This window comes from Mus pahari, chromosome 3 (genome assembly GCF_900095145.1).
Source record: "Mus pahari chromosome 3, PAHARI_EIJ_v1.1, whole genome shotgun sequence".
Taxonomy (NCBI): Eukaryota; Metazoa; Chordata; class Mammalia; order Rodentia; family Muridae; genus Mus; species Mus pahari.
Window position 1 is genome coordinate 72,365,618 of NC_034592.1, and position 27,218 is coordinate 72,392,835.

A 27,218-nucleotide genomic window follows, 5' to 3' on the forward strand; every position below is an offset into this window, starting at 1 on the left:
TCAGTCTTTGAAAAAAGAAAAAATTTTAGGCACAATTAAACTATTTTTTTCATTTTCAGAAATTTATCAATCAATAAAGGTAAGAATGCGACCTTACTTAGAGTCCAAACTGATATCCTTGAGCTACTTATAACAAATATCAAACCTATCTATACTTGTAATTTTACTCTCTTAAAACTACTCAGCATTCAAATGGAATCAAACAAAACACTGAAAAGGAGTCATGGATTTCTGGTTCTTATAACCTCAAATATTATTTTAGAGTAAGTATCGTTTCAATATTTGGCATTATTAGATCAGATTTAAAAATGTAAACTTTTAAAATCAAGGAAAATGATTTAATTTATTGTCAACAATATGATTGTCTTATGTACTAATATGTACCAGGTCATTTTTTTTACTAGGCACTTATTTAAATGTATTTGTATTAAGTCTGGAGTTCCAGATATAACAGCTGATCCAAATATTGATGAATATGATTGAAATCAGTTGGTAACCTACCTTTTCCCAAAGTACCTACATTTTTTCTTTTCCTTACTGTGATTACACAGTTCTAAAGAACTGCAAATGGGTTTTACAATGATTAGAAGCATAAAGCAGACCTATTAAAATATTTGAAGACATTTTTGAAGAAATTGTACTAATGAAAATTTTTACTGGTAAAGCGTTGCTTAGCATGCATGAAACCTGACACTAGATCAGAACCACAAACAAACAAAAAAGGAGAATATAAGAACAACTTGAATCATATAACTGCAGGGCCTCCTTTCCACATAGATTTAAATGAAGACATGTATAAATGTGAGCAAAATTATTTATTCTTTTCAGAATTGAAAGCAAGACTCCCTCCATGAAAACAAGCAGAAAATCAAAGAAGTTTAATAAATATTTTGTTTGTTTGTTTTTGTCTTTTTTTTGATGAGTGAGCATAAGTTTATTGTATTCATATTTTTCATATTACAAATTGTAAATAGAATAAATTGCTCCCTTTAAAAAGTAGCACTACTTAAATGTACAGTGAAATTCCAGCTGCACTTTCTACACTTACATAAAATATTCCATGTTTTGACACTGTAACTAACCCTGGAAAACTTTCTTTTTTTTTTTCAAATTTTTTTTAATTATTATTTTCTTTACATTTCATATGCTATCCCAAAAGTTCCCTATACCCTCCCCCGCCCCTGTTCCCCTACCCACCCACTCCCACTACTTGGCCCAGGCATTCCCTTGTGCTGGGTCATATAAAGTTTGCAAGACCAAGGGGGCTCTCTTCCCAGTGATGGCAGATTAGGCCATCTTCTGCTACATATGCAGCTAGAGACACAAGCTCAGGGGGTACTGGTTACTTCATATTGTTGGTGCACCTACAGGGTTGCAGCACCCTTCAGCTCCTTGGGTACTTTCTCTAGCTTCTCCGTTGGGGACCCTGTGTTCCATCCAATAGCTGGCTGTGAGCATCCACTTCGGTATTTGCCAGGCTCTGGCATGGCCTCACAAGAGNCAGCTATATCAGGGTCCCTTCAGCAGAATCTTGCTGGCATGTGCATTAGTATCTAGGTTTGGTGGCTGATGATGGGATGGATTCCNGGATGGGGTAGTCTCTGGATAGTCCATCCTTTCATCTTAGCTNTAAATTTTGTCTCTGTACCTNTATCCTTTCATGNGTATTTTNTTCCTTATTCTAAGGAGGAATGAAGTNTCCACACNATGGTCNTCCTTCTTGGTTTTCNTGTGTTTTGCANAATGTATCTTGGGTATTCTAAGTTTCTGGGCTAATATCTGCTTATCAGTGAGTGCATATCTAGTGATTTCTTTTGTGATTGGGTTACCTCACTCAGGATGATATCCTCCAGATACATCCATTTGCCCAAGAATTTCATAAATTCATTGTTTTAAATAAATATTTTTTTAAATTTGAAAATTAGAGGTTAATCTGTTCCTTGAATGATTTTTTAAATGTTATAAACCTAGCTTAGTTTAATGTAGACATGAATCCTTTTACTTAAATGGTGGTGACTGATAGGGAAGGTGTAAGAAAGAGCAGATATAATGAAAAGGGTAAAAATGATGGCATTTTCTGTGTGGGAACGTTAAGAAGACCGTTTTGAGGGCAGAATCTGGCTGAGCAACCTCAGAATACCTAATAGTTTCTAGTCCTCGGTGAAATGAGAAAAAAAAATTAACATTGTCTCCAAAATTATTTTATACATTGAATTAAATTAGTGAATAGATGTTACATGAATTTAACCATATAGTGTAGAAATATAAAAAGAAAAAACTTTTTATTGTGTACTTCTGACTGTAAAATTATACCTTCATAATTAGAACTCTTGCCTGATAGTTTCAGTTCATCAAATTTTCAGTCAATTCAAATTTCACATTTTACTAATGATATTTAGTCTATAAATATTTCACATGAAAAAAATGTGAAAAGGAAAGAAACTATAACATCAAATTTCTATCATCATGAAATTCTGCTTTATTTTTCATATTTAACAACTTGCACCTATGTTATAGAGCTAAAATCTTGGAACCCCATGCAAATATAAGTCTTTAATATGCCTGATGTTCTGTCTCCTATTTGCTCTGAATTTCATGTAAAAATTACTCAAGAAGTATTGAAAACAAATGAGAATTGAGCTATTTCTGTAAGAGTAGATATAATTAAAGTAATTCCTACATATGCATCTATAATTGACTCCTGCTTGGAAATAGAAAGTCAGCATTCTGTATTGCAGTGTCAGTGGATATACAAACCATATGTCACACTCACAATGAGTTGGAAGATACAAAATACACTGCTTGTTTTGCTCTTCTTTGGGTGGTCTCTAGTTGCATTTTGTTTTACTTGTTCGAGTTTGGATTAGTATGATTTTCAAGTTTTGGAGACAGAATATGAGACAGAGAAAAAACATAAAGTTTGATTGTAAAACAGTGGAGAGGTTCTAGAATGAGGAGACCAAAAATGGTTAAAATACTGTATGAAAGTTTAACCAAAAATATTAAAATAAATTTTATTAACCTGAAAAGAACATTAAGTGTGATAATAACTACTCATAGACACATTAGGTAATAATAAAAATGTTAACTGAAAGAAATGAATCATTGTATAAATGAATATTAATTTGGAGTTCTGTCTCTGAGTAGCTGATTATTGAAAGTGGCATACCTTATTGTTACTAACTAGAACATGCGTTAACATCCTGTCAAAAATGAAACTTGAAAAATGACATTTTTCATGGGCCTATTTAGTACCTGATAATGCAGTTTACCTCATTTTTAGTTTCTTCTATGACACTGAGGCATTAGTTATGATGCTATTTTCAGTTTGGAGATGAATAAAGCTATAGACAGTGACAGTAAAATAACTGCACTTCTGGTTGAATCATGCCCACAGATGGAACACTCAGAGAACACTGCCATGGATAATGCAACTTCGGTGACACAGTTTCTCTTACTGGGGTTCTCTGACGTACCTAACCTGCAAACATTTCTGTTTGGGATGTTTTCCACAATGTATGTGGCTATCTTAATAGGAAACACCTTTATACTTGTCATAGCAAGAGTTGATCNTGCACTACAAAAACCCATGTATTATTTCCTGGCCAATTTTTCATTTCTGGAAATTTGTTATGTATCAGTCACCCTTCCCCGCATTCTCTACAATCTTTGGACACAAGATAGAGGAATTTGTCTCCTGGCTTGTGCTATTCAAATGTTTTTCTTCCTTATGCTGGGAGCCACTGAGTGTTTCCTGCTGGCTGTGATGTCCTATGACCGCTATGTGGCCATCTGCAACCCTCTGCACTATCCTCTGGTCATGAACCCAACAAAATGCACTCAGCTGGCAGTGGGCTCTTGGCTTGGTGGTCTCCCAGTCCAGATAGGACAAACTTGTGGAATATTCTCCTTACATTTCTGCAAATCTAATATAATAGAGCACTTCTTCTGTGATGTTCCCCCAATTCTCAAGCTGGCCTGTGGGGACACTTCAGTGAATGAGCTGTCTGTATATTTAGTGGCTATGTTTTTTGTTGCCTCCCCTTTTATGTTAATACTTGCCTCCTATAGCAAAATCATTGCCACCATTCTAAAGTTGCCAACAGCCACAGGACGTGCAAAAGCCTTTTCCACTTGTTCTTCACATCTGGTGGTNGTGCTTTTATTTTTTGGATCAGCTACCATTAACTACTTGAGGCCAAAGTCCATTCATTCTGTAGGAACTGATAAACTACTCTCTCTGTTTTACACAATTGTGACCCCCATGTTCAATCCCCTAATATACAGCCTCAGAAACAAGGATGTGATTGCAGCATTAAGAAGGCTTTTACTTAAAATTTAGATCCATTGACTTAGGTTCAAGTTAAAAACCTGCTTCCACCACACTCATGAGAACTATGTTAACTTTGTAGATTCCACTTTACATTGTAACTGAGACTATACTATCATATGTATTTATATTTTAAAGTTAATGTATTTTAATTAAAAATATAATTCCTTTTCCTGTTGGTGTTTCTCCTGTAAGCTGTATAGTGTCTTCCTCTTGCCTCTCCCATGTTACTTATACTACCTTCATCTAAAAAAAGTGGCAATTTTTCTTTATCATTGGGATGCTGATATATAGATGAAAGATAGATACAGTTATAGATGAATGGATAGGTAGATAGATAGATAGATAGATTGATTGATTGATTGATTGATTGATAGACAGATAGATTGATAGATGACAATCATTAATAGCCCCTTCTAATTCTGTGGTTTGTGTATGTGTATGCATGTATGTAATCTAGGGTAGTAGTCATCACTTTCCTGTCTTTCTCTGTCTGAGGCTAGATCCCCAGCAGATTTTTTCTGTTCCGTGTTTACATGTCCACTGATATTGCCATTATATTGAGTTCTTATTACAGCAACCTTTTTGGTGTTCTACCTCTTAAAATCCCTTTATTAAGTTCTCAATTACAATAGTTGTAGCATGGATGTTTCCCTCAAGTCTGAGATCGCCAGTGTTTTGTTTGTTGAAGAGTTTTTAGGGGGTGTGGGGTAGTTCATGTCTACATTGTGTCCAATCGCTGTTTTCTGTGGTTTCTAATTGCTTTAAAGACAGGTTGTTTTGAAGAGGATTCATGCCTATACTTACTCATAATTTTAAAGTTAAGATTTTGAATGCAGTATGTAATTATGTTAAACTACAAAAGTGGAGGCAGTAGATCCTTTCCTGAGGATCCAGGAAGCTGGCTACATTTTCTGGACTAGAGGTAGATTTTCTACTGTTGAATGGGAGTTAAATCTAATTAGACAGTGATTGGTTTCCAACAACATGGGAGTATCTCTTAATTCACCTTTACACATATCTTGACATACTAGTAATTTTGATTCATAGATGTTGAAACTGACTGGAACTGTTTAATGCTTTCCCTCCTCGGAAAGCTTGCATAGAGTTTTCTGGAACCTAGAAATTTAGACTTTAGAAAAGAAGCTTTTGGGCTTGATCCAGCTCAAATATGGATGGACATCTTAGTCATGACCACTGAAGGACTAGGGATGACATTATTAGCCATTCAGTATAACTCTAGCTAGAAATTGAATTCTGCAGGTTCTCCTCACTGTTGCTATAATTGTGTGATGAATTTTAGGTGAGCTATTTATTACTTTTAGGAATTCTACATGTCAATTCATTTGTATCCCTAAAACAATACAAACAAACAAACAAACAAAAAAAAATGAAGCCCCAAAAACTAACCATAGAAACACAAAAAGCAAGTCTAAATGTGATGAAAATTTTAGTTTCTTTAAAAACACAGAATATTTTTATTAGATATTTTCTTTATTTACATTTCAAATGTTATACCCTATCCTAGTTTCCCCTCTGAAAATCCTCTATCCGCTCCCCCACCCCCTACTCCTCAACCTACACACTCCCATCCCTGGTCATGACATTCACCTATACTGGAGGATAGAGCCTTCACAGGACCAAGGGCCTCTCCTCCCATTGATGACCGACTAGGCCATCCTCTGCCACAAATGTAGCTAGAGCCACAAGTTCCACCATGTGTTTTCTTTGATTGGTGGTATATTTCCAAGGAACTCTAAGGGTACTGGTTAGTTTATATTGATGTTAATTCTATGGGGCTTCAGTCCCCTTCTGCTCCCTGGGTATTTCTCTGGCTCCTTCATTGGGGACCTTGTGCTCTGTCCAATGGATTACTGTGATCATCCACTCTCTATTTGCCAGGCACTGGAAGAGCCTTAAAGGAGACAGTTATATCAGGCTCCTGTCAGCAGGCTCTTGTTGGCATTTGCCTAGAGTCTGGGTTTGTTGGTTATTTACAGGGTGTATCCCCAAGTGGAACAGTCTCTGGTTGGTCATTCCTTCAGGCTCTGCTCTGAACTTTGTCTCTGTAACTCCTTCCATGGGTATTTTGTTCCCAATTCTAAGAAGGAACGAGGTATTCATATTTTGGTCTGCCTTCTTCTTGAGTTTCATGTGTTTTACAAATTGTACCTGTGTGTTCTAAATTTCTGGGTTAATATCCACTTACCAGTGAGTGTGTATCATATATGTTCTTCAGTGATTTGGTTACCTTACTCGGGATGATATCCTCCACATATATCCATTTGCCTAAGAATTTCATAAATTCATTGTTTTAATAGCTGAGTAGTATTCCATTGTGCAAATGTACCACATTTTCTTTATCCATTCTTCTGTTGAGGGATATCGGGGTTCTTTCCAGCTTCTATTATGAATAAGGCTGATATGAACATAGTGGAGCATGTATCCTTATTACATGTTGGAACATCATCTGGGTATATTCCCAGGAGTGTTATTGCTGGATCTTCCAGTAGTACTATGTTCAATTTTCTGAGGAACCACCACACTGATTTCCAGAGTATTTGTACCAGCTTGCAATCCTACCAGTAATGGAGGAGTTTTCCTCTTTCTCCACATCCTTGCCAGCATCTGCTGTCACCTGAATTTTTGATCTTAGCCATTCTGACTGGTGTGAAGTGGAATCTCAGGGTTGAAAAACACAGAATATTTTAAGAAGGTACTTTCATTTTAATTTCAGGTATGGGACATGGAGCTGCTTTACATTATCCATAACAGTTGTCAATGTTTTGTCTTGTGCTATAGCAGGGAAATGATTTTGTCAGTTACAGATAGCTTTGGTGATAACTTCATTTTTAGGAATTCTTGTTACCTTTAAGAGGATGTATAAATTCTAGAGCACTGATTGGGACTGTGTGAGTGACTGATCGTTGGATGCTATTAGTCACCATGGTTTGAGGTTTGTCAAGAAGTCCTGCACAAAGAAGAAACAACAACAAGAAGAAATTACTTATCTTGACATTGAAGATCAAATTTTACCCAAGGAACTCAATGCCCCAAATAAATAGAAAGTACTTGAATTATATTGCTACCACCCTTTCTACTACTAACTTTAATTTGAAATTTCTTTCATTCTGTCGCCCCTCTTCCCTTCTGTCTTTCCTATATAATCTTAGGGAGTTGAATGTGTAGAAGTTAAAGGGTTGAATAAGTGTGGAAAAAAACCCAAAAAGTAGCCAAAAGTCTGACTACACCTAACACTTTTCTTTGTTTACCTAGGAAGGGTAGGAAGTGTTGGGGGGACGGGAAACTGTAATACAAATATATGGTATAAAATACATTTTAATAAATAATTTCTTCTATGTTTAAAAAAATGATATAAAGAGGCCATTCTAATCAATGAGAGTTTGAAAATGTTAAGAAACAAATTCAGGATGACCAGATACAATGTACATTTTTTTATTAAATTATTTTATTTATTTACAATCTAAATTTTGCCTCACCTCCCAGTTTCCCTCCAAGACTTTGTCACTCTATACTCCCTCCACTTTGCCTCTCAGAGAGAGTACATTTATTATTATTATCATTATCATTATTAATTATCTTTTTTACAGCCCAGTCTTTATCCCCTTCCCTGTCTGCCCTACAACTGTTGCTCATCCCTGTAACAGCACAAGCAAGGACATTGGAGCCCTGCCTGACCAACAGCTCAGGTTCCTTCTGATCCCTGATGATATAACCTGGTTTCAAACACAGCAGATAGCCCCATGGTCTCCATAAAGACACCAATTCCAGGCGCTGTAACACACCCAGGATCTTAGGATTCCAGGATACCAGGTTATCAGATTTTTGGTCACACCAGGATCTCAGGTTCTCAGTGGAAGCTTGACTTCCAAGAACTCTGACACACCCAGAAGCTCAGGTTCACAGGATCCAACAATCATAGGATCACAGAGAAAGCTGGACTCTGAGGAGTCCTGAATCAACCAGGATTATAGGAAGGACAGGCTCCAATCAGATATATTGAAGGCAGCAAACACTTGAGATAATCAGATGGCAGGAGGCAAGCATAAGAAGAATCAACAGAAACCAAGGTTAATTGGCATCATCAGAACCCAACTGTCCCACCATAGCAAGTCCTGGATACACCATCACATCAGAAAAGCAAGATATGAATCTAAAATCACTTCTCATGATGATGATGGAGGACTTTAAGATGGAAATAAATAACTCCTTTAAAGAAATACAGGAGAACACATCCAATCAGGTGAAAGAATTGAAAAAAACACCCAGGATCTAAAAATGGAAGGTGAACCAATAAAGAAATCACAAAGGGAGACCACTCTGAAAATAGAAAACCTAGAAAACAAATCAGGAGCCAATGATACAAGCATAACCAACAGAATACAATAGATAGAAGAGAGAATCTCAGGTGTAGAAGATAATGTTGACACAACAATCAAATAAAATGCAAAATGAAAAAAAAAAAAATCCGAGCACAAACATCCAGGAAATTCAGGACACCTGCTTGTGGACGTTGTACATCGTGGTGCGCACTAGGCTCCGCACCACGATGTACAACGTAGAAAACAAATCAGGAGCCAATGATACAAGCATAACCAACAGAATACAATAGATAGAAGAGAGAATCTCAGGTGTAGAAGATAATGTTGACACAACAATCAAATAAAATGCAAAATGAAAAAAAAAAAAATCCGAGCACAAAACATCCAGGAAATTCAGGACACAATGAAAAGACCAAACCCAAGGATAATAGGTGTATATGAGTAGGAAGATTTACAACTTAAAGGGCCAGTAAATATCTTCAACAAAATTATAGAAGAAAACTTCCCCAACTTAATGAAAGAGAAGCCCATGAACATACAAGAACTCTACAGAACTCCAAATAGTTTGAACCAGAAAAAAATTTCTCCTATGACATAATAATCAAAACACCAAATGCACAAAACAAAGAATATTGAAAGCAGTAAGGGGAAAAGGTCAAGTAACATAAAGGCAGATATATCAGAATTACACCTGACTTCTCCCCAGTAACTATGAAAGTCAGAAGATATTGGGCATATGTCATACAGAGCCTAAGAGAACACAAATGCCAGCCCAAGCTACTATACCCAAACAAAACTCTCAATTACTATGGTAATTACTATGGTAATTACTATGGAGAAACTATGGTATTCCATGACAAAACCAAATTTATGCAATATCTTTCCTCAAATTGAGCATTTGTTTTTTTTTTGAGTTTTTTTAATTAGATATTTTCTTTATTTACATTTCACTTCAAACGATAATAAAGGGAAAACTCCAACACAAAGAGGGAAATTAAACTCAAGAAAAAGCAGCAAAGTAATCTTTCAACAAACCTAAAGAAGATAGCCACATGAACAGAATTCCAAATATAACAACAAAAATCACAGGAAGCAACAATTTTTCCGTAATATCTCTTAATATCAATGGACTCAATTCCCCAATAAAAAGACATAGACTAACAGACTGGGTGCTTATACAGGACCTGACTTTGTGCTGTATACAGAAATCCCACCTCAGGGACAAAGACAGATACTACCTTAGAGTAAAAGGCTAGAAAACAATTTTCCAAGAAAATGGTCCCAAGAAACAAGCTGGAGTAGCCATTCTGATATTGAATAAATTGACTTTTCAACCTAAAGCTCTCCAAAAAGATAAGGGGAGACACTTTTTACTCATCAAAGGTAAAATTTACCAAGATGAACTCTCAATTCTGAACATCTATGCTCCAAATGTAAGGACATACAAATTCATTAAAGAAATGTTGCTAAAACTCAAAGCACACATTACAACTCACAAAATGATAGTGGGAGACTTCAACACCCCACTCTCATCAATGGACAGATCCTGGAAACAGAAACTAAACAGAGACACAGTGAAACTAACATAAAATATGAAATAAATGGTTTTAAAGGTATCTACAAAACATTTTACCCTAAAACAAAAGAATATACCTTCTTCTCAGCACCTCATTGGACCTTCTCCAAAACTGACCATATAATTTGTTACAAAACAGGCCTCAACAGATAAAGGAAGATTGAAATAATCCCATTTTACAGTTGAAAATATTACTATGATTATCATTAATATTTATAATATTTAATTAAATGCTTCTTATCTTAAAAAGAAAATAAATAATCTGGTTAATTGAATCTGCTACACAACAAACCACCAACCGAAATCTTCAGGAAGAAATCAAATCAAGCTAAGGGGATTTGTTCTGCAATTTTTTAAAATATATTTATTTATTTATTATTATTTTCTTTCTTTCTTTCTTTCTTTATTTATTTTTTCTTTTTTTTTTTTAAGATTTATTTATTTATTATATGCAAGTACACTGTAGCTATCTTCAGACACTCCAGAAGAGGGCATCAGATCTTGTTACAGATGGTTGTGAGCCACCATGTGGTTTCTGGGATTTGAACTCCGGACCTTTGGAAGAGCAGTTGGGTGCTCTTACCCACTGAGCCATCTCACCAGCCCTATTAGTTTCTTTATTTACATTTCAAATGATATCCCGAAAGTTCCCTATACACAGTCCCCTGCCCCTGCTCCCCTACCCACCCACTCCCACTTCTTAGCCCTGTCATTCCCCTGTGCTGGGTCATATAAAGTTTACAAGACCAAGGGGCCTCTCTTCCCAATGATGGATTTCTCAGTTCCAGTGGTTTTCCCTTCTTATTTATTACATACTCCTTTACCCTATTGGGCAATGACACCATTGTTCTCATCACATGGGTTTTTTTTTCCCCTTTGGCAAACTTTCCTTTTTAAAGATGTATATGTAACTATTCCTAGGATGGTCTTGAGACTCAAAGAAGAGCTATCTCTTTCATTCCTGTGCTACAAAACTGTGCTTCACTCCTGCCCTGGGATCCACAGAGGGCTTCTTCCTGGCTGTGATGTACAATGATATTTACGTTACTGTCTGTAACCCTCTGCTCTGTTCTCTACTCCTGAGACTCATCTGAGGATCTTGCTCTCAGCTGGATCTTGGTTCAGTGGGATGAATTCAGGTACAGATAGATGGTAGACAATACAAAGTTTTTATCACTTGCTAGTTCCCACCACACCAATCACTTCTTTTGTGACTTCCTTGATATTTCACCTTGCCTGTGAAAATGTTTATAAATGAGATGGTGGTCTTTCTAAATGCTACTTTGATTTGCTGAGCTTCATTTCTTTAATTTAGTTATAATATATTACAAAATTCTGATATAATTATTAACTAAATGAGTTATTAGAACATTCTTTGAGCAATAACAGTTGAATATACTTTTGGATACATATTTAATAAAATAAAAATTATTTACTTTTAGTTCTCTGGAATATCAGTTTTACAATGATAGCTCTTCACAATTAAACCTTATCTGTAAAGTTGAAGCTAATTTGTTGGTAAGTCTATGAATGGAACATTTAACCCAAATTCCAATTCATTCAGTGTTACATTCTATTAAATTATGTATAATATTCCCTGTTAAAAAAGAACTTTGACATTATTGTTATAACTGACTCAGTTAGATGGTCATAATTTGTTGTATCATGTTGAAAATAACATAATTTAATTTGATGCATTAGTGTCAACAGTATTCGAAAATTCAATAACGAAAGCTCATGCATTTTTAAATGAAAAGAGTTTGATTTAATTATGACAACCCAAGTTAATAGCTTATCATAAAATCATAAATCTAGGTTTTATCTTTTTCTAATATCCTAAATAATGACTTTACACATGCTGGAACCTCTTCATCAGGTAGCTATATCAAGCTCCTAAATTTATTCAGTAGAGTACATATTGCTATATAACTTTTATAATATTAGAAGCAGTGGACAGAAATTATATTTTATGTAGATATACAAGTAATAATTATTATAATAAATGGTGATATGTTACAAATACTGCTGAAATACAACCATTTGTTATAAAAAAAATCAATAGACTGGATCTAGGAACACATAGAAGTTACTTTCTAGTGAAAAATAAGATTTAACTTAAAATACAATTCCTGAGGATATATGAAACATAGCAAATTAGTAGAGGATATGACATTTTGTAATTAATTTAACATATCTGTTTATTTAATGTGTGTGTGTTTGTGTACACCTGAGTAAATATATGGTTTTAAGGGGTTAAAGAATTTGGAAGTTGGAATGTTGGGAGTATTCTTTATTCACATTTATGTGTCCATGGGGACTATCCATAGTACTTAAAAAGGACGACAAATTCTTGTTAAAATGTTTTCTGCTTTATTATGTTTTTTGCTTTCAGAACTTATGTTTCTTAATAATTATGCACAAAAGAGAAATAGCTAAGGTTATATAGTAATCATAGCTCAAGGTATGTTTTCTTCATATGTTCATTTTTATTATTTGTTAAATGACAAATGGCAAATACATTGTTTCATTTAATTGAAATGTAACATGAGAAAGAAATTTATCCCTAGAGTAATGCACTTCTACCACTAAAATTGCAGTGTGTATTCTGACAGTAGAATATATAATTGAAATGGTCAGTCTATGACAAAAGGAAAAATTTTAGGCACAATTAATTTTTTTTTTCATTTTCAGAAATTTATCGATCAATAAAGGTAAGAATGCTACCTTACTTAGAGTCCAAACTGATACCCTTGAGCTTCTTTTGGAAAATATCAAACCTATCTATACTTGTACTTTTACTCTCTTAAAAATATCAGCATTCAAATGGAGTCTTACAAAATACTGCAAAGGGTTCATGGATTTAACCTCAAATAATAATTTAGAGTATCTATTGTTCCAATATTTGGCATTATTGGATCAAATTTAAAAATGTAAACTTTTAAAAATCAAGGAATAATGATTTAAATTATTTTCAACAATATCATTGTCTTATGTACTAATGTGTACCAGGTCATTTTATTTTTTGACTAGACACCTATTTAAATGTATTTGTATTAAATCAGGAGTTCCAGCTATAACAGCTGATCACAATGTTGATGAATATGATTGAAATCAGTTGGTAACCTACCATTTCCCCAAGTATCTCTGATTGCTAAGCGCTAATATTCATAGTAAATAAGTATGGAAACATTAAACTGAAAGACATAGAATTTTTTACTCATCATCTTCAATTTATTCAACACTTGGTCAGAGAAAGAAAAAAATTGGGTGCACTTTTACATTAAATGTTGTAATTAATATCACAGTGAATGGTACAGTAACTGAAATTAGTATTTCAAAGATGGATGTTAGTTAAATAAACATAAGTTACATCAATCCAATACGCCTAGATTTAACATAAAATCCTACTGATTTTCTTTTTCTTACTGTGATTACACAATTCTAAAGAACGGCAAATATGTTTTATAATCATTAGAAACAGACACATCAAAACATTTGAAGACTTTTTGAAGAAATTATACTAATGAAAAATTTTACTGGTAAAATGTTGCTTAGCATGCATGAAACCTGACATTAGATCAGAATGACAAACAAACAAAAAAGGAGAATGTAAGAACATCTTGAATCATATAATTGCAGTGCCTCCTTTCTACATAGATTTAAATGAAGAAATTTATAAATGTAAGTAAAATTATTTGTTCTTTTCAGAATTGAAAGCAAAACTCCCTCTATGAAACCTAGCAGATAATCAGAGAAGCTTAATAAATGTTTTTTTAACTAGAAAAGTAGAAGTGAATCTGTTCCTTGAGTGATTTTTTTTAAAATGTTATAAACCTAGCTTAGTTTAATGTAGACATGCATCCTTTTACTTAAATGGTGATGACTGATAGGGAAAGTGTAAGAAAGAGCAGATATAATGAAGTGGGGGGGGGGAGATGTTATTTCCTGTGTGGGACCTTCAAGAAGAGAGTTTGGTGGGCAGCATCTGGCTGAGCAACCTCAGAATACCTAATAGTTTCTAGTCCTCAGTGAAATGAGAAGAAACATTAACATTATCTCCAAAATTACTTTTTATATTGAATTAAATTGGTGAATAAATGTTATATGAATTTAACCATATAGTGTAAAAATATAAAAAGAAAAAATCTTTTTTCTGTGTATTTCTGAGTGTAAAATTATACCTTCATAATTAGAATTCTTACCTAGTAGTTTCAGTTCAACAAATTTTCAGTCAATTCAAATTTCACATTTTACTAATTATTTTTAGTCTATAAATATTTCACATGAAATAATCTGAAAAGAAAAGAAATTATAACATCAAATTTCTGTCATGATGAAATTCTGTTTTATTTTTCATATTTAACATGGCCTCAACTTGCACTTATGTTTTAGAGCAAAAATCTTGGAACACCATGCAGACATAAGTCTTTAATATGCCTGGTGTTCTGTCTCCTATTTACTGTGAATTTCACCTTTCCCTTGAAAAATAATGGGACTTAATGTAGAATTACTCAAGAAGTATTGAAAACAAATGAGAATTGAGCTATTTCTGTAAGAGTAGATAAAATTAAAGTAATGGCCACATATGCATCTATAATTGACTCCTGCTTGGAAATAGAAAGTCAGCATTCTCTATTGCAGTGTCAGTGGATATACAAACCATATGTCACACTCACGATGAGTTGGAAGATACAAAATACACTGCTTGTTTTGCTCTTCTTTGGGTGGTCTCTAGTTGCATTTTGTTTTACTTATTCTAGTTTTGATTAGTATGATTTTCAAGTTTTGGAGACAGAGTATGAGACAGAGAAATAATATAAAGTTTGATTGTAGTACAGTAGGGAGGATCTAGAATGAGGTGACCAAAAATGGATAAAACATTGTGAGAAAGTATAATCAAAAATATTAAAATAAATCTTTATTAACATGAAAAGAACATTAAGTGTGATAATAACTACTCATAGACACATTAGGTAACAATAAAAAATATTAACTGAAAGAAATGAATCATTGTATAAATGAATATTCATTTGGAGTTCTGTCTCTGAGTAGCTGATTATTGAAAGTGGCATACCTTATTGTTACTAACTAGAACATGCGTTAACATCCTGTCAAAAATGAAACTTGAAAAATGACGTTTTTCATGGGCCTATTTAGTACCTGATAATGCAGTTTACCTCATTTTTAGTTTCTTCTATGACACTGAGGCATTAGTTATGATGCTATTTTCAGTTTATAGATAAATAAATCGATAGACAGTGACAGTAAAATAACTGCACTTCTGGTTGATTCATACCCACAGATGGAACACTCAGAGAACACTGCCATGGATAATGCAACTTCGGTGACACAGTTTCTCTTATTGGGGTTCTCTGACGTACCTAACCTGCAAACATTTTTGTTTGGGATGTTTTCCATAATGTATATGGCTATCTTAATAGGAAACACCTTTATACTTGTCATAGCAAGAGTTGATCCTGCACTACAAAAACCCATGTATTATTTCCTGGCCAATTTTTCATTTCTGGAAATTTGTTATGTATCAGTCACCCTTCCCCGCATTCTCTACAATCTTTGGACACAAGATAGAGGAATTTGTCTCCTGGCCTGTGCTATTCAAATGTTTTTCTTCCTAATTCTGGCAGCTACTGAGTGTTTCCTGCTGGCTGTGATGTCCTATGACCGATATGTGGCCATCTGCAACCCTCTGCACTATCCTCTGGTCATGAACCCAACAAAGTGCACTCAGCTGGCAGTGGGCTCTTGGCTTGGTGGTCTCCCAGTCCAGATAGGACAAACNTGTCGAATATTCTCTCTACATTTCTGCAATTCTAATATAATAGAGCACTTCTTCTGTGATGTTCCCCCAATTCTCAAGCTGGCCTGTGGGGACACCTCAATGCATGAACTGTCTGTATATTTAGTGGCTATGTTTTTTGTTGCCTCCCCTTTTATGTTAATACTTGCCTCCTATAGCAAAATCATTGCCACCATTCTAAAGTTGCCAACAGCCACAGGACGTGCAAAAGCCTTTTCCACTTGTTCTTCACATCTGGTGGTTGTGCTTTTATTTTTTGGATCAGCTACCATTAACTACTTGAGGCCAAAGTCCATTCATTCTGTAGGAACTGACAAGCTACTCTCTCTGTTCTACACAATTGTGACCCCCATGTTTAATCCCTTAATTTATAGCCTCAGAAACAAGGATGTGATTGCAGCATTAAGAAGGCTTTTACCTAAAATTTAGATCCATTGACTTAGGTACAAGTAAATAACCAGCTTCCACCACACTCATGAGAACTATATTAACTTTGTAGATTCCATTTTACATTGTACCTGAGACTGTATTATCATATCTATTTATGTTTTTAAGTTAATGTACTTTAATTAAAAATACAATTCCTTTTCCTTTCGGAGTTTCTCCTTCAAACTCTATAGTGTCTCTTCCTCCAGCCTCTCCTGTTATTATAAAACCTCCATCTCAAAAAAGTGACAATTTTTCTTTATTATTGGGATGTTGATATATAGATGACAGATAAAGCAATAGATAGATAGATAGATAGATAGATAGATAGATAGATTTTTTGATAGATAGATAACATACAATAATAGCACCTCCTAATTCTGTGGTTTGTGTATGAAATTGAGAGCAGTGGTCATCACTTTTTTTTTTCTTGTTCCAACCCAAAGATTTATTTATTATTATACATAAGTACATTGTAGCTGTCACTCTTCAGACACACCAGAAGAGGGCGTCAGATCACATTATGGATGGTTCTGAGCCACTCATACATATAAAATAAATAATTTTTTTTTCTAAGGCAGGGTCTCAAGGCATAGTCCTGGAACTTGTCATGTAGAGAGGTCTGCCTCCACCTCTTAAGCTCTGGATGCACTGTGTATCATGCTAGGTCTAAATTGTTATTTGTGTTATATGAATGGTTCCTGGTTTTCTGAGTACTCTGGCTCCTGGAGAAGCCTCTCCCAAGCTCTGTTTGCCACAACCCTTGCTGAGGCCGACTGGAAATCTTTCTGGGTCACCCTTGTGTATGCACCCTTTTCCTCCTGCTGATTTTGAGTGGGTTTTGATCTTACAACATTTAGACCATGGCTGGGTGCATTTGTTTTCTCCCTGTGGTGAAGATGGGGAATTGCACTCAGGGTCCAGATCCTTTGCTGTAGACACAGGGAATGGCAGTGGCTGAGCAAGCCCATTAGCTCTGGGGAAACAGGGATAGGTACCGGCTGTATCCTGTTTTCAAAAATGACAGATACCTGAGTTTTCCAACCCCTTACATGACTGTCATTCCCAGAGGTCTATTTTGATATACACAGAGGCAACATCAAAGACCAATCCGAAGATAAAAACACATTTCTTTTCATTGGTCTTGGCTTTGTTTTGTACCAACAAGCCCTGGAGACACCAATACAATTTGATCGTAAACACACAGTACTGTGGCAGTTAGAGAAAACACAGACCCACTTCCCAGGCAGGGACTGCTTCCCAATCACCTCCTCATGCTCCTTCTTGTGCTTTACTTCAGAAAGGTGATACTGTGACCCAGCAGTCGCCTGGCTGAGGCAGGAAGACCACCAGTGGGGCCAGTGAGGGATAGGATACATACTGAGACGTTATTATTATTTTTGTTTTTTTTAAAACAGAAGGGAAAAAAAAGTTAGTTTGAAACCAAATTGTGCAGAACTGACCACATCCATACTAAGGATGGAGATAGTCTTATCAAACACTAACTCGGTCCACCTGCACTAAGATTTGCTTCTCTGGACTTGAAGAAATTTAACAGCAATTTTACTTGAGACTCTCCATCAAGTACCAGGACACCATTCTAAATGCAATCCTTCATGGGGCAAAGCCTTCCTGTGCTGTGCAGGAATTGGTCCAGGCAAGGCGACTCCCATTTGTCAACCCAGCACTGAGGTTTCACCCTCCATCTTGGGAGCAGTTTCGGTAGGAGGTGTGCTTTGAGGACACTCACAGTCCCCGAGGATGAGCTGCCATCATGAAAATGGTGTGAGGTTGTTTCTACCACTGCTACCTGGTGTCTTGCTCCATACCACTGGGCTGTAAGACTCACTTGGCTTTTAGTTTTGAATGGACCGGTCAAACTCAGCACGCTGTAACCATGCAACCACAAGTGACACTGCACATGACCTACTGTGACATAAGCAAAACATCATCTCCATCTTTATGGCCTGGTGATACACTTTTTGACTGAGCAGGCAGAGGACAAAGTCACCACTTGGTTCCTTCCGGGAATGGCATTCAGGAGTCAGTTGGCTCAAGACTTGGAAATGGATCCCGTGACTGTGTGGAGCAAAGCCAGCAGCAGGTACCCGAACTCTGTGATCCCAGTGGGAGCGAACTGCAGTCCTCCCCCCGAGGGGCAGTGGTGTGGAAAGTAGGGCTCCAGCACAGGGTGTACAGAGTAGGACGTACTTGGGGAGATCCTGCGCACAGTAGGCAAACTCAGAGCTCTTGAGTGCTTGAGATGCAGGGCCTTGGCCTCTCCATGTCAAGCCTGCAGCTCCTCATGGTAAAGGCAGGAGCTGCACCTCCTATTGTGCTTAATCCCAAGGCCTCTCCACTTCGTAGACCCAAGGTAGCTTCCTTAAACAAGAGCAGTCGCCATGTAGGCTTCTCTCTAAAGGAGCCAGATTTGCTTTGGTGGAAGTCTGAGCGGCTCCCTGGGTTCCGCACTAAGCTAGAAGAGCTTGTACAACCCATGGAGGCAGGTAACAGGCTTCTATTCCTGGGCAGCCAACTTCCGGGTCAGGCAAAGACTGGGGTCCAGACCCCACTGGTGCAGTCAGAAGGCCCTGGGAAAACTGTGCTAATGTGGGCAACAGTCTGGGGGTTACTGGCCCTCCTGAAAAGACACTTTGCTTGCTAAAGAGGTAGGAAGACAGGGACAGGAACAGGCCAGGCAGAGGAGAAGCCTCAGGGAAAAGTGGCATTCCTCTCCCCCACCACCTGTCTAGCCTCCTGTTGATCACCCATAGAAAAGCTACACTATTGCTCATTCCATTTCAGGAGTCAATCCCAGGAAAAACAGCCACATGCCCGCAGTCCGGCCTGAAGCTGCCATTCTTTCACAAGGGACAGACTGAGACTGCAGACACCCAGAAAGGTGTGCAATCCTTTGTGGTGGTGCAGCAATGGGCATGGGGGAGGGGACTCCGTGTACCAACAGCACTCAGTCCTTCTGGTGAGGGTGTGCGCAGATGCGAACCATGGGCTGCAAGCCTAGCAGGAGAGGCCTGCAGTCCAAGTTCAGAACATTTGTCCCACTCATGGGTATTTGTAAAATAATTAAAAAGCCTACATTTAAAAGTTATAATTTAGAGAACATCCAGTATAAAAGCAGTCTTCAGAAAGGGCCTCTGGCTCTCAGAAGAAGTCTGCAGTCCTCGGCCTTCTCTTTGGGGTGGTGGCTGGTAGCCTCATGGGTGACAGAGGAGTATTGGCCGGGGAGCTTGTGGGGGTCTACAGCACTCCGTGGCCTCTGCTCAGAGTTAAAGGCCACTCTGGAGAGGCCTGTGGGGCTAACCAGGATACTCTTGTCTGTCTTCTTAAATTCTGCAGTCATGTTTCTGTTCAATCCAAAGGTGACTTTCTTGGAACTGGAGGGATTTTTATTCAGCTGGCCAGCAGGACCTTGGGGATGGGTGGCAGAGCTGTTCTTAGCTTTCCTGAAGAACAGGGGCTTTGGTAAGAACCGAGTGTCAAACTTCACAAAGTCGTCCTCTGATTTCAGCGGCTTCTTCAGAGTCCTGTCCCTTCCCAGAGCTTGGATCTGCCTAGCATCGGACTCCAACACACCATTTGACATCAGCTTCATTGTTTTCTTCTTTTTTGAGATTGCTGTTTTTTGACTGGATGGATCATAGGGGTCAAGGGTGCTGGATGCTCTTTTCTTTTGTGACCTCTTACACTGGGGCAGGGTGGTCTGGGCAAGCTCCACTGGGCTTGTTGGGGTACCTGACTTCTGTACGGTTAGGTCACCACTGCTGACAGGGAGAGCTTCTAGTTTCCGTTTCCTTTTCTGGGCTTGGACACCTTCTGAGGAAGAAATGTGGGCAGCAGAGCTCTGAGGATGCCCACTGACAGAGTCATTCTTTGACATGTCCTCCTGAGGTAAACTGGTGGGTTTGCAGATCTCTTTGTGGGCCCTCAGTTTCTTCTTTCTCGGCCGTTTTCTTTTATTGTGTATGGGCATGATGGGGGTAGGCTTGGAGCTGTTCTCCCTGATGCTGGACAAGGCCAAGTAGGCTCAGTCACGCATGCTTGTGGGGCCTGCCTCTGGGCAGTGTCAGGCTCACTCTCCGCATTCGGTACTTTGAGCATGGCAACAGCATCCAGGTTCTGAGTGTCAGGCTGGAAGTGGCTCCTCTTCCTCTTTTTCCTTTTCTTCTTGTGAACGTGACCTCTGCTGCCCTCTTCACCAGCAGGAGAGACTGTGTTTCTTTCCTCTCTTGCTAAAGCAGCTTTCTCTAAAAGCTTCTTCCTTTTCCTCTTGTGCCTTCTCTGACCAAGGGCTTGACCATTTTCCTCAGCAGAAATGTCCTCAGCAAAACTGGGTTGAGCACCATTGCCTTCACAGAGGTCCTGGAACTTTCTGACTACTCTGCAGAGTCGCTTCCTGTTGAAAGGCAGGGTGCTCTTTGAATTGGCTATTTCCAGGAGTCGATCAGCAACAGCCTTATAGTCAAACTGGAGAGGTGACCCTAAATCTTTCAAGACTGCACAGACGTCTCTTTCTCTGCTGCCAATGACTCCGTCTGAGGCATTTGTCCTGTGCACCCTTCTACCCACTGACTGCCTTCCTACAGGCCAACTCCTTTGTAGGGAAGCCAATGCCATCCTCTTTGGTTTTATGCTCCTCCACAGACTCCTCAGATACACAGGCAGACTGATCTACAATGACTTCAAAAACACCCCTTGCTACAGTCTGTACCAGCGTGTGGTCCTTAGTCTTGGCAGCAATTCTGCAGAATGGATCGATTAACTTGAGGTTCTGATCCGCTAAGAGCTCTCCCCCTCCCACCATGGTAAGCTCATCCAAGTACACGTCAATCAAGTGGGCTCTCACGCCATCCGGAGACTGGCTCTCAGGACTCAGGATCTCCTTCATCAAGATGTCCAAAAACAGTGTTATTTGGCTTTCTTCCCAGGCATTCCGCTTGAGAACTTCAAAGGACTGCCTCAGGACCAGGCGGATCAGCATGTATTACTTGTCCAGCAGCAGCTTGTCTATCCCTTGCCACTCTCGATTCATGGTCTGCCAGAAGGTCTGAATAAACAGGTACTGAGCCTCCGAGCTGTTTACAACGTGGATAAGTTGGGAAATAATGTTTGCTAGCTCTTCCTGCAGAAGGGGCTCGTCCTGCACCCACATGCAGTAGAAGAGTCCTTTCCATATTTTTAAGAGTTCTTGACTGAAACTTCCTGTGTGGCTCTGCGTCCTGGCGCTGAGATACTGCCTCAGCTTCTTCATGGCGTGGTCGCAGACACCCTTCTCACTGAAGGCCAGCTGCCGGGTGAACTAGAACTCAGAAGACTGCATGGTGGGAGCCATCGCGCCCACTTCAGCATCCCCAGGCTGCGTGCGTGCTTCCCGCCTCCGAGCGATCCCTACTGCATCTGCATCTGCGTACCAGTAGTCATCACTTTACTGTTGTTCTCTGTCTAAGGCTATAACCCCAGCAAATTTTTGCAGTTACATGTTGACATGTCCACTGATGTTGCCATTATATTTATTTTTTATTATAGCAACCTTTTTGGAGCCTGACTCTAAAAATCTCTTTACCCTCTCCTTTATTATGTTCTCAGATACAATATTTGTGTCCTTACAGTTTGAGATCCCCACTGTTTGTTTTTGTGGGGGGTCGGTTTTGGGGGGGTCATGTCTGCATTATGTTCAATTATTTTCTGTGGTTTCTCGTTGCTTTAAAGAGAGGTTGTTTTGAAGAGTATTCATGCCTATACTTACTCATAATTCTAAAGTTAAGATTTTGAATGCAGTATGTAATTATGTTGAACTACAAAAGTGGAGGCACTAGATTCTTTCCTAAGGGTCCAGGAAGCTGGCTACATTTTTTGGACTAGACATAGATTTTCTACTGTTGAATGGGAGTTAAATCTAATTAGATAGTGATTGGTTTCCAACAACATTCGAGTATCTCTTAATTCACCTTTACACATATCTTGACATACTAGTAATTGTGATTCATAGCTGTTGAAACTTACGGGGACTGTTTAATTGTTTCTCTCCTCTGAAAGCTTGCATAGAGTTTTATAGATCACAGAAATTTAGAACTCAGAAAAGAAGCTTTTGGGCTTGATCCAGCTCAAATATTAATGGACTTCTTAGTTATGACCACTGAAGGACTAGGGATGACAATATTAGCCTTTCAATATTAGTCTAGCTACAAATTAAATTTGCAGATTCTCCTTCCTGTTGCTATAAAAGTGTGACCAATTTTAGGTGAGCTATTTATAATTTCTAGAAATTCTACATGTCAACTTATTTGTATCCTGAAATCAAACAAAAAACTAACAAACAAACAAACAAAAACTAAGCACAGAAACACAAAAGGAAGCCTAAATGGGATATAAATTTTAGTTTCTTTAAAAACACAGAATATTTTAAGAAGGTACTTTCATTTTAATTTCAGGTATGGGATATGGAGCTGCTTTAGATTATCCATAGCAGTTGATATAGCAGGGGCATGATTTTGACGGCTGCAGATAGCTTTTGCTATAGCTATTTTTTTTCCTTTTCTTCTTTTTTTGTAGTAATTCTTGGGACCTTTAAGAGGATATATAAATTCTAGAGCCCTGATGGGGGCTGGGTGAATGACTGTTGGTTGGATGCTGTTAGTCACTGTTGTTTGAGGTTTGTCATGAAGTCCTGCACAAAGAGCAAACAACAACAAGAAGAAATTACTTATCTTGACAGTGAAGAACAAATTTTGTCCAAGGAACTCTACTTAATAAATAGTTAGTACTCTAATTATATTGCCACCACCCTTTCTACAACTAACTTTATTTAGTAATTTCTTTCATTCTGTCTCCCCTCTTCCCTTCTGTCTTTCCTATCTAGTGTTAGGGAGTTGAATGTGAAGAATTTAAAGGGTTGAATAAGTGTGGAAGAAAAGAACCCACAAAGTAGCCAAAAGTCTGGCTATACCTAACAATTCTCTTTGTTTACCTGGGGAGGATGGGAGGTGTTGGGGGAGGGGAAAATGTAATACAAATAAATTGTACAAAAATACATTTTAATAAAAAAGTATTTCTTCAATGACTAAAAAAATGAAAAAAATTTTAAAGATGCCATTTTAGTCAATGAAAGTTTGGAAATGTTAAAAAACAAGCTCAGGATGACCACATACATTGTACATTTTTTATTAAATTATTTTATTTATTTACAGTCTAAGTTTATCCCCACCTCCGAGTCCCCCTTCCAGACTTTATCACTCCATCCTCCCTCCCTTTTGCCCGTAATAGAGTGACTTTATTAATAATAATATTATTATTATTATTATTTGTCTTTTTTACAGTCCAGTCGTTATCACCATCCCTGTCTGTCCTCTGACTTTTGCTCATCCCATATCTCCTACCCCCATCTCAAAGAGGATGTCCTCACTCGCCCATCCTGAACCCACCAGACCTCCCCACTTCCTAGGGGCTGGTGCATTTTTAATGATCAAATTGTTTCTTAATTCATTTTATGGTACTATGCCTGTACAAATTTCTTAGACTATATTAATATTGTGATGGCACATGCCACTTCTCACTAAATAGACAGAGGCATGCTTACAACTGTGAATTTAATTCATTAATTATTTAGTGTCATAAAAATAGAATGATGAAAGGAAGAAAGACAGAAGGAAAGAAAAAAGGAAGAAGAAAACAAACAAGAAAAAATCCTAGTAGTACATTTTTTTCATACAGGAATCTTTGCCACAGTCCTTAATACTAAAAAGAATATAATATCAATTATTGAAAAAGAAAGTTATTAACAATTTTGGGATATAATTATAATAGTAATTCTTTATAACAACAACAAAAAAGAATGAGAACACACAAAATGATTGTACTCAGATAACTTTTGCATTTAATTCACTTTCTAATTACCTGAAATTCCTTGAGTGACAGGAAATAATAATTTCTTACAACTAGAAAGAATATAGAAAAGGAATTTGTCCCCATAGACTATGTCCTTACAGTAGAATAAATATATCATTATATATATATATTTAATTATCTTCTATTATAAAAATGGTTGTTTGTAACTTTACAAAGCCAAATTTTACTACTTTCTGTCTCTAATAAGTCAATAAAGGTAATAATTATGTTTTATCCATATTTCATAGATGAACTGATTTTGATAAATACCAAATTAGTAAACTAAAGAATATTGAAGTCATCTATTTATGCTAGGTTTCAAATAACATTGAGAACACCTTCCTGATGTTTTTTTTTTTTTTTGACAGACTCAATGAAAATTGAATATAATATCTTAATATGACAGAATAATACATTAAAGGCTATTGTCATTAATATCATCAACTCATTTACTCTTAGGTATGAACATAAATGTTTCTAAGGGAAGATCAAGGAGTAACATCCTTTAGAAATCTAAATATGTATGCGTTGATGAAAATGTGTAATGATTATTGCACAAGCCATCTAAACCTCTTAGGATCTACAGTGATCCTGCTCACTGATAGATAAGAGATTATAACATTCATCATAAGTGAATCTGAAACTGTTACAAATGTACAGGTGCATTAATCAAGATATTTGTAGACTCATGATTTTATGAATTATTCTTTTAAGTAAACAAATATATGAAAAACACTGTGAGAATCTGATGCACATGTCAATTGATACCTTTTGTCTTGGTGTGTTTCTTGAGATTTTGCAGCATGAAGACATACACNGGTTATTCACTGTTAATATTTTGTCATCCAGTGGTCCCTTACTTCCATAAATTATAGCTTTGAAAAAGTGATTCAGTGACTGAATGTTCCTTCCCAACCAGGAAACCTCAATTTCAGTCTTCAATACTGCAAACGTGTAGTGACCAATTTCTGATATTTTCTGTTATACTAGGTTTGAATAATAACAAAACNGAATACTGATAATATGCATAAGGATTGGTATTTTATTTAATATGAGNTTTGTAGTATATTAAATTCTCGACTTACAGGAAAAGAGGGTNCTCTACAATTAGAAATTAACATGGGAAAGGAGTTGTCCCCAAGGTACAGAACATGCTTTGTTAAGTGGAAGTGTGTTATGACAGTAGAATATATTTGGAAGAAGTTAGGACTCTGTTTTAAATAAAGGAAGACATTTAAACTTAGAGAATCAAACTTCTTTATCATTTTAGTGTTATATGTCAATAAATCAAGGTAAGAATTACAATTCACCTAATTACAAAGAAAAGAGACTAATTTGATTGACAACAAAATTGTGTGCCTGAATTATATATATATATATATATATATATATATATATATATATATATATATTATAAAATTCCACCTATCTACAATAGTGAAATGTTTGAATGAAGATTATTGACATAAGCCTGACACCTACTATTTCCTAAATAGCTCCTGATGGCAGTATTAATATTTATCAGAAATGATTCTAAAAATGTTATAGAAATATTAGCATCTCTTCATTTGATTCAACACAATTTTGGCATAGAAAAACTCTTCTAAATTAATGCTACCATATTTGTGTGTGTGTGTGCTTGTGTGTACATTTGTGTGTATGTATATGTATATGTGTATATACATAATAATGTATTTGTATATATTTTTCAAAGGATTTAAATAATTACTCATTATATATTACAAAATTTATTGCTTCAAAGGTGATAACAGCTAAAACTCATAAAAGTATTTGAATAAAACTAAATGACTATAGTTATTTGAAATTTTAATGCCTATATTTACTTAAAATTTCTACTGATTTAATTTCTCAGTATAAAAATGAGGACCAAAATATTTCCAAATGACTGACATACACACATGCACACACATACACAGGAGAGACAAGAGAGACAGACAGACACAGAGAGAGAGTGACAGACATACAGAGAGAGACACACAGAGACAGAGGGAGAGAGAGAGAGAGTGACAGACAGACAGAGACACACAGAGAGAGTGACAGACACACAGAGACGCAGAGACAGCGGTAGAGAGAGAGATTCACTTTAGATGATTTAGATGTTTTGGCAGATTGGTTTTAGCGATTTGTACACAAAATGCCTACAGGAGCTGAGGAAAGAGACTGAGGTAGAATGCTGCTCCCTAGGAACAATACAGCTACCGTTTGGTGTTGTACCACAGCAAATAAAACTGCAGAGTAATCGCTATTTAAAAAAAAATCTTCAATTACTATATCTTTTTATTTATATACAGTTTCAAACCAAGAAATCCATGAGTGCGAAAAATATTAATTTTGATTACATAGATGTTACAATGACTTGCAAAAATTTTAAGTGTAAAATTTCTTGTCATAAAACTGGGTGCTGAATTGATCATTAAGAAATTGCACAGAAAGACAAATAGGAGAATAAAAGGGAGGTAGAAATCACATTAAGACACTGAGCAAAGGACACTGAATATATTTTCTTAAGTTAATTTTTAAATGAGTAAATCATATTTAATCATAATGAATTGCTTTGTGATAATCTTAGGAAACAATTTTGGAAGAAAATTAAAGATACAACTGAAAATTGAATCTTTGAGTGAGAATTTTCCACTTTAGATATTTAAATAATCATTTAAAGATTAGCATGTGCCATTGAAAAATATAAATTATATCAGGTAGAGGGTGGACAAAAGACAGAAACATTTTCTTTAGAGATATATTCAGTGACAAAGTATACATGTCATGACAAATTCTGAGTTCATTAGTTACACACACACA

At 36.6% G+C, this 27,218-nt stretch overlaps 3 protein-coding genes and 1 pseudogene across 3 annotated transcripts in view; 3 read left to right on the forward strand and 1 right to left on the reverse strand.

Moving 5' to 3' along the window:
• The first annotated feature begins 3,383 nt into the window (after positions 1 to 3,383).
• On the forward strand, positions 3,384 to 4,389 carry LOC110319007 (olfactory receptor 10AG1-like). The gene has a single exon (XM_021194387.1). The coding sequence runs from the start codon at positions 3,398 to 3,400 to the stop codon at positions 4,340 to 4,342; it is 945 nt and encodes a 314-aa protein (XP_021050046.1). The 5' UTR covers positions 3,384 to 3,397; the 3' UTR covers positions 4,343 to 4,389.
• Positions 4,390 to 15,551: 11,162 nt separating this feature from the next.
• Positions 15,552 to 16,496, forward strand: LOC110319084 (olfactory receptor 10AG1-like). Its single transcript, XM_021194504.1, has one exon. The coding sequence runs from the start codon at positions 15,552 to 15,554 to the stop codon at positions 16,494 to 16,496; it is 945 nt and encodes a 314-aa protein (XP_021050163.1).
• A 3,159-nt stretch (positions 16,497 to 19,655) lies between these two features.
• Positions 19,656 to 21,843, reverse strand: LOC110319212 (annotated as a pseudogene).
• A 3,828-nt stretch (positions 21,844 to 25,671) lies between these two features.
• The window catches only part of LOC110317939 (olfactory receptor 10AG1-like), a 2,592-nt gene continuing 1,045 nt past the window's right edge, over positions 25,672 to 27,218 (forward strand). The window contains exon 1 of the mRNA XM_021192733.1: positions 25,672 to 25,687. Within this exon, the coding sequence (XP_021048392.1) occupies positions 25,672 to 25,687 (16 nt within the window). The remainder of the gene's footprint in view (positions 25,688 to 27,218) is intronic.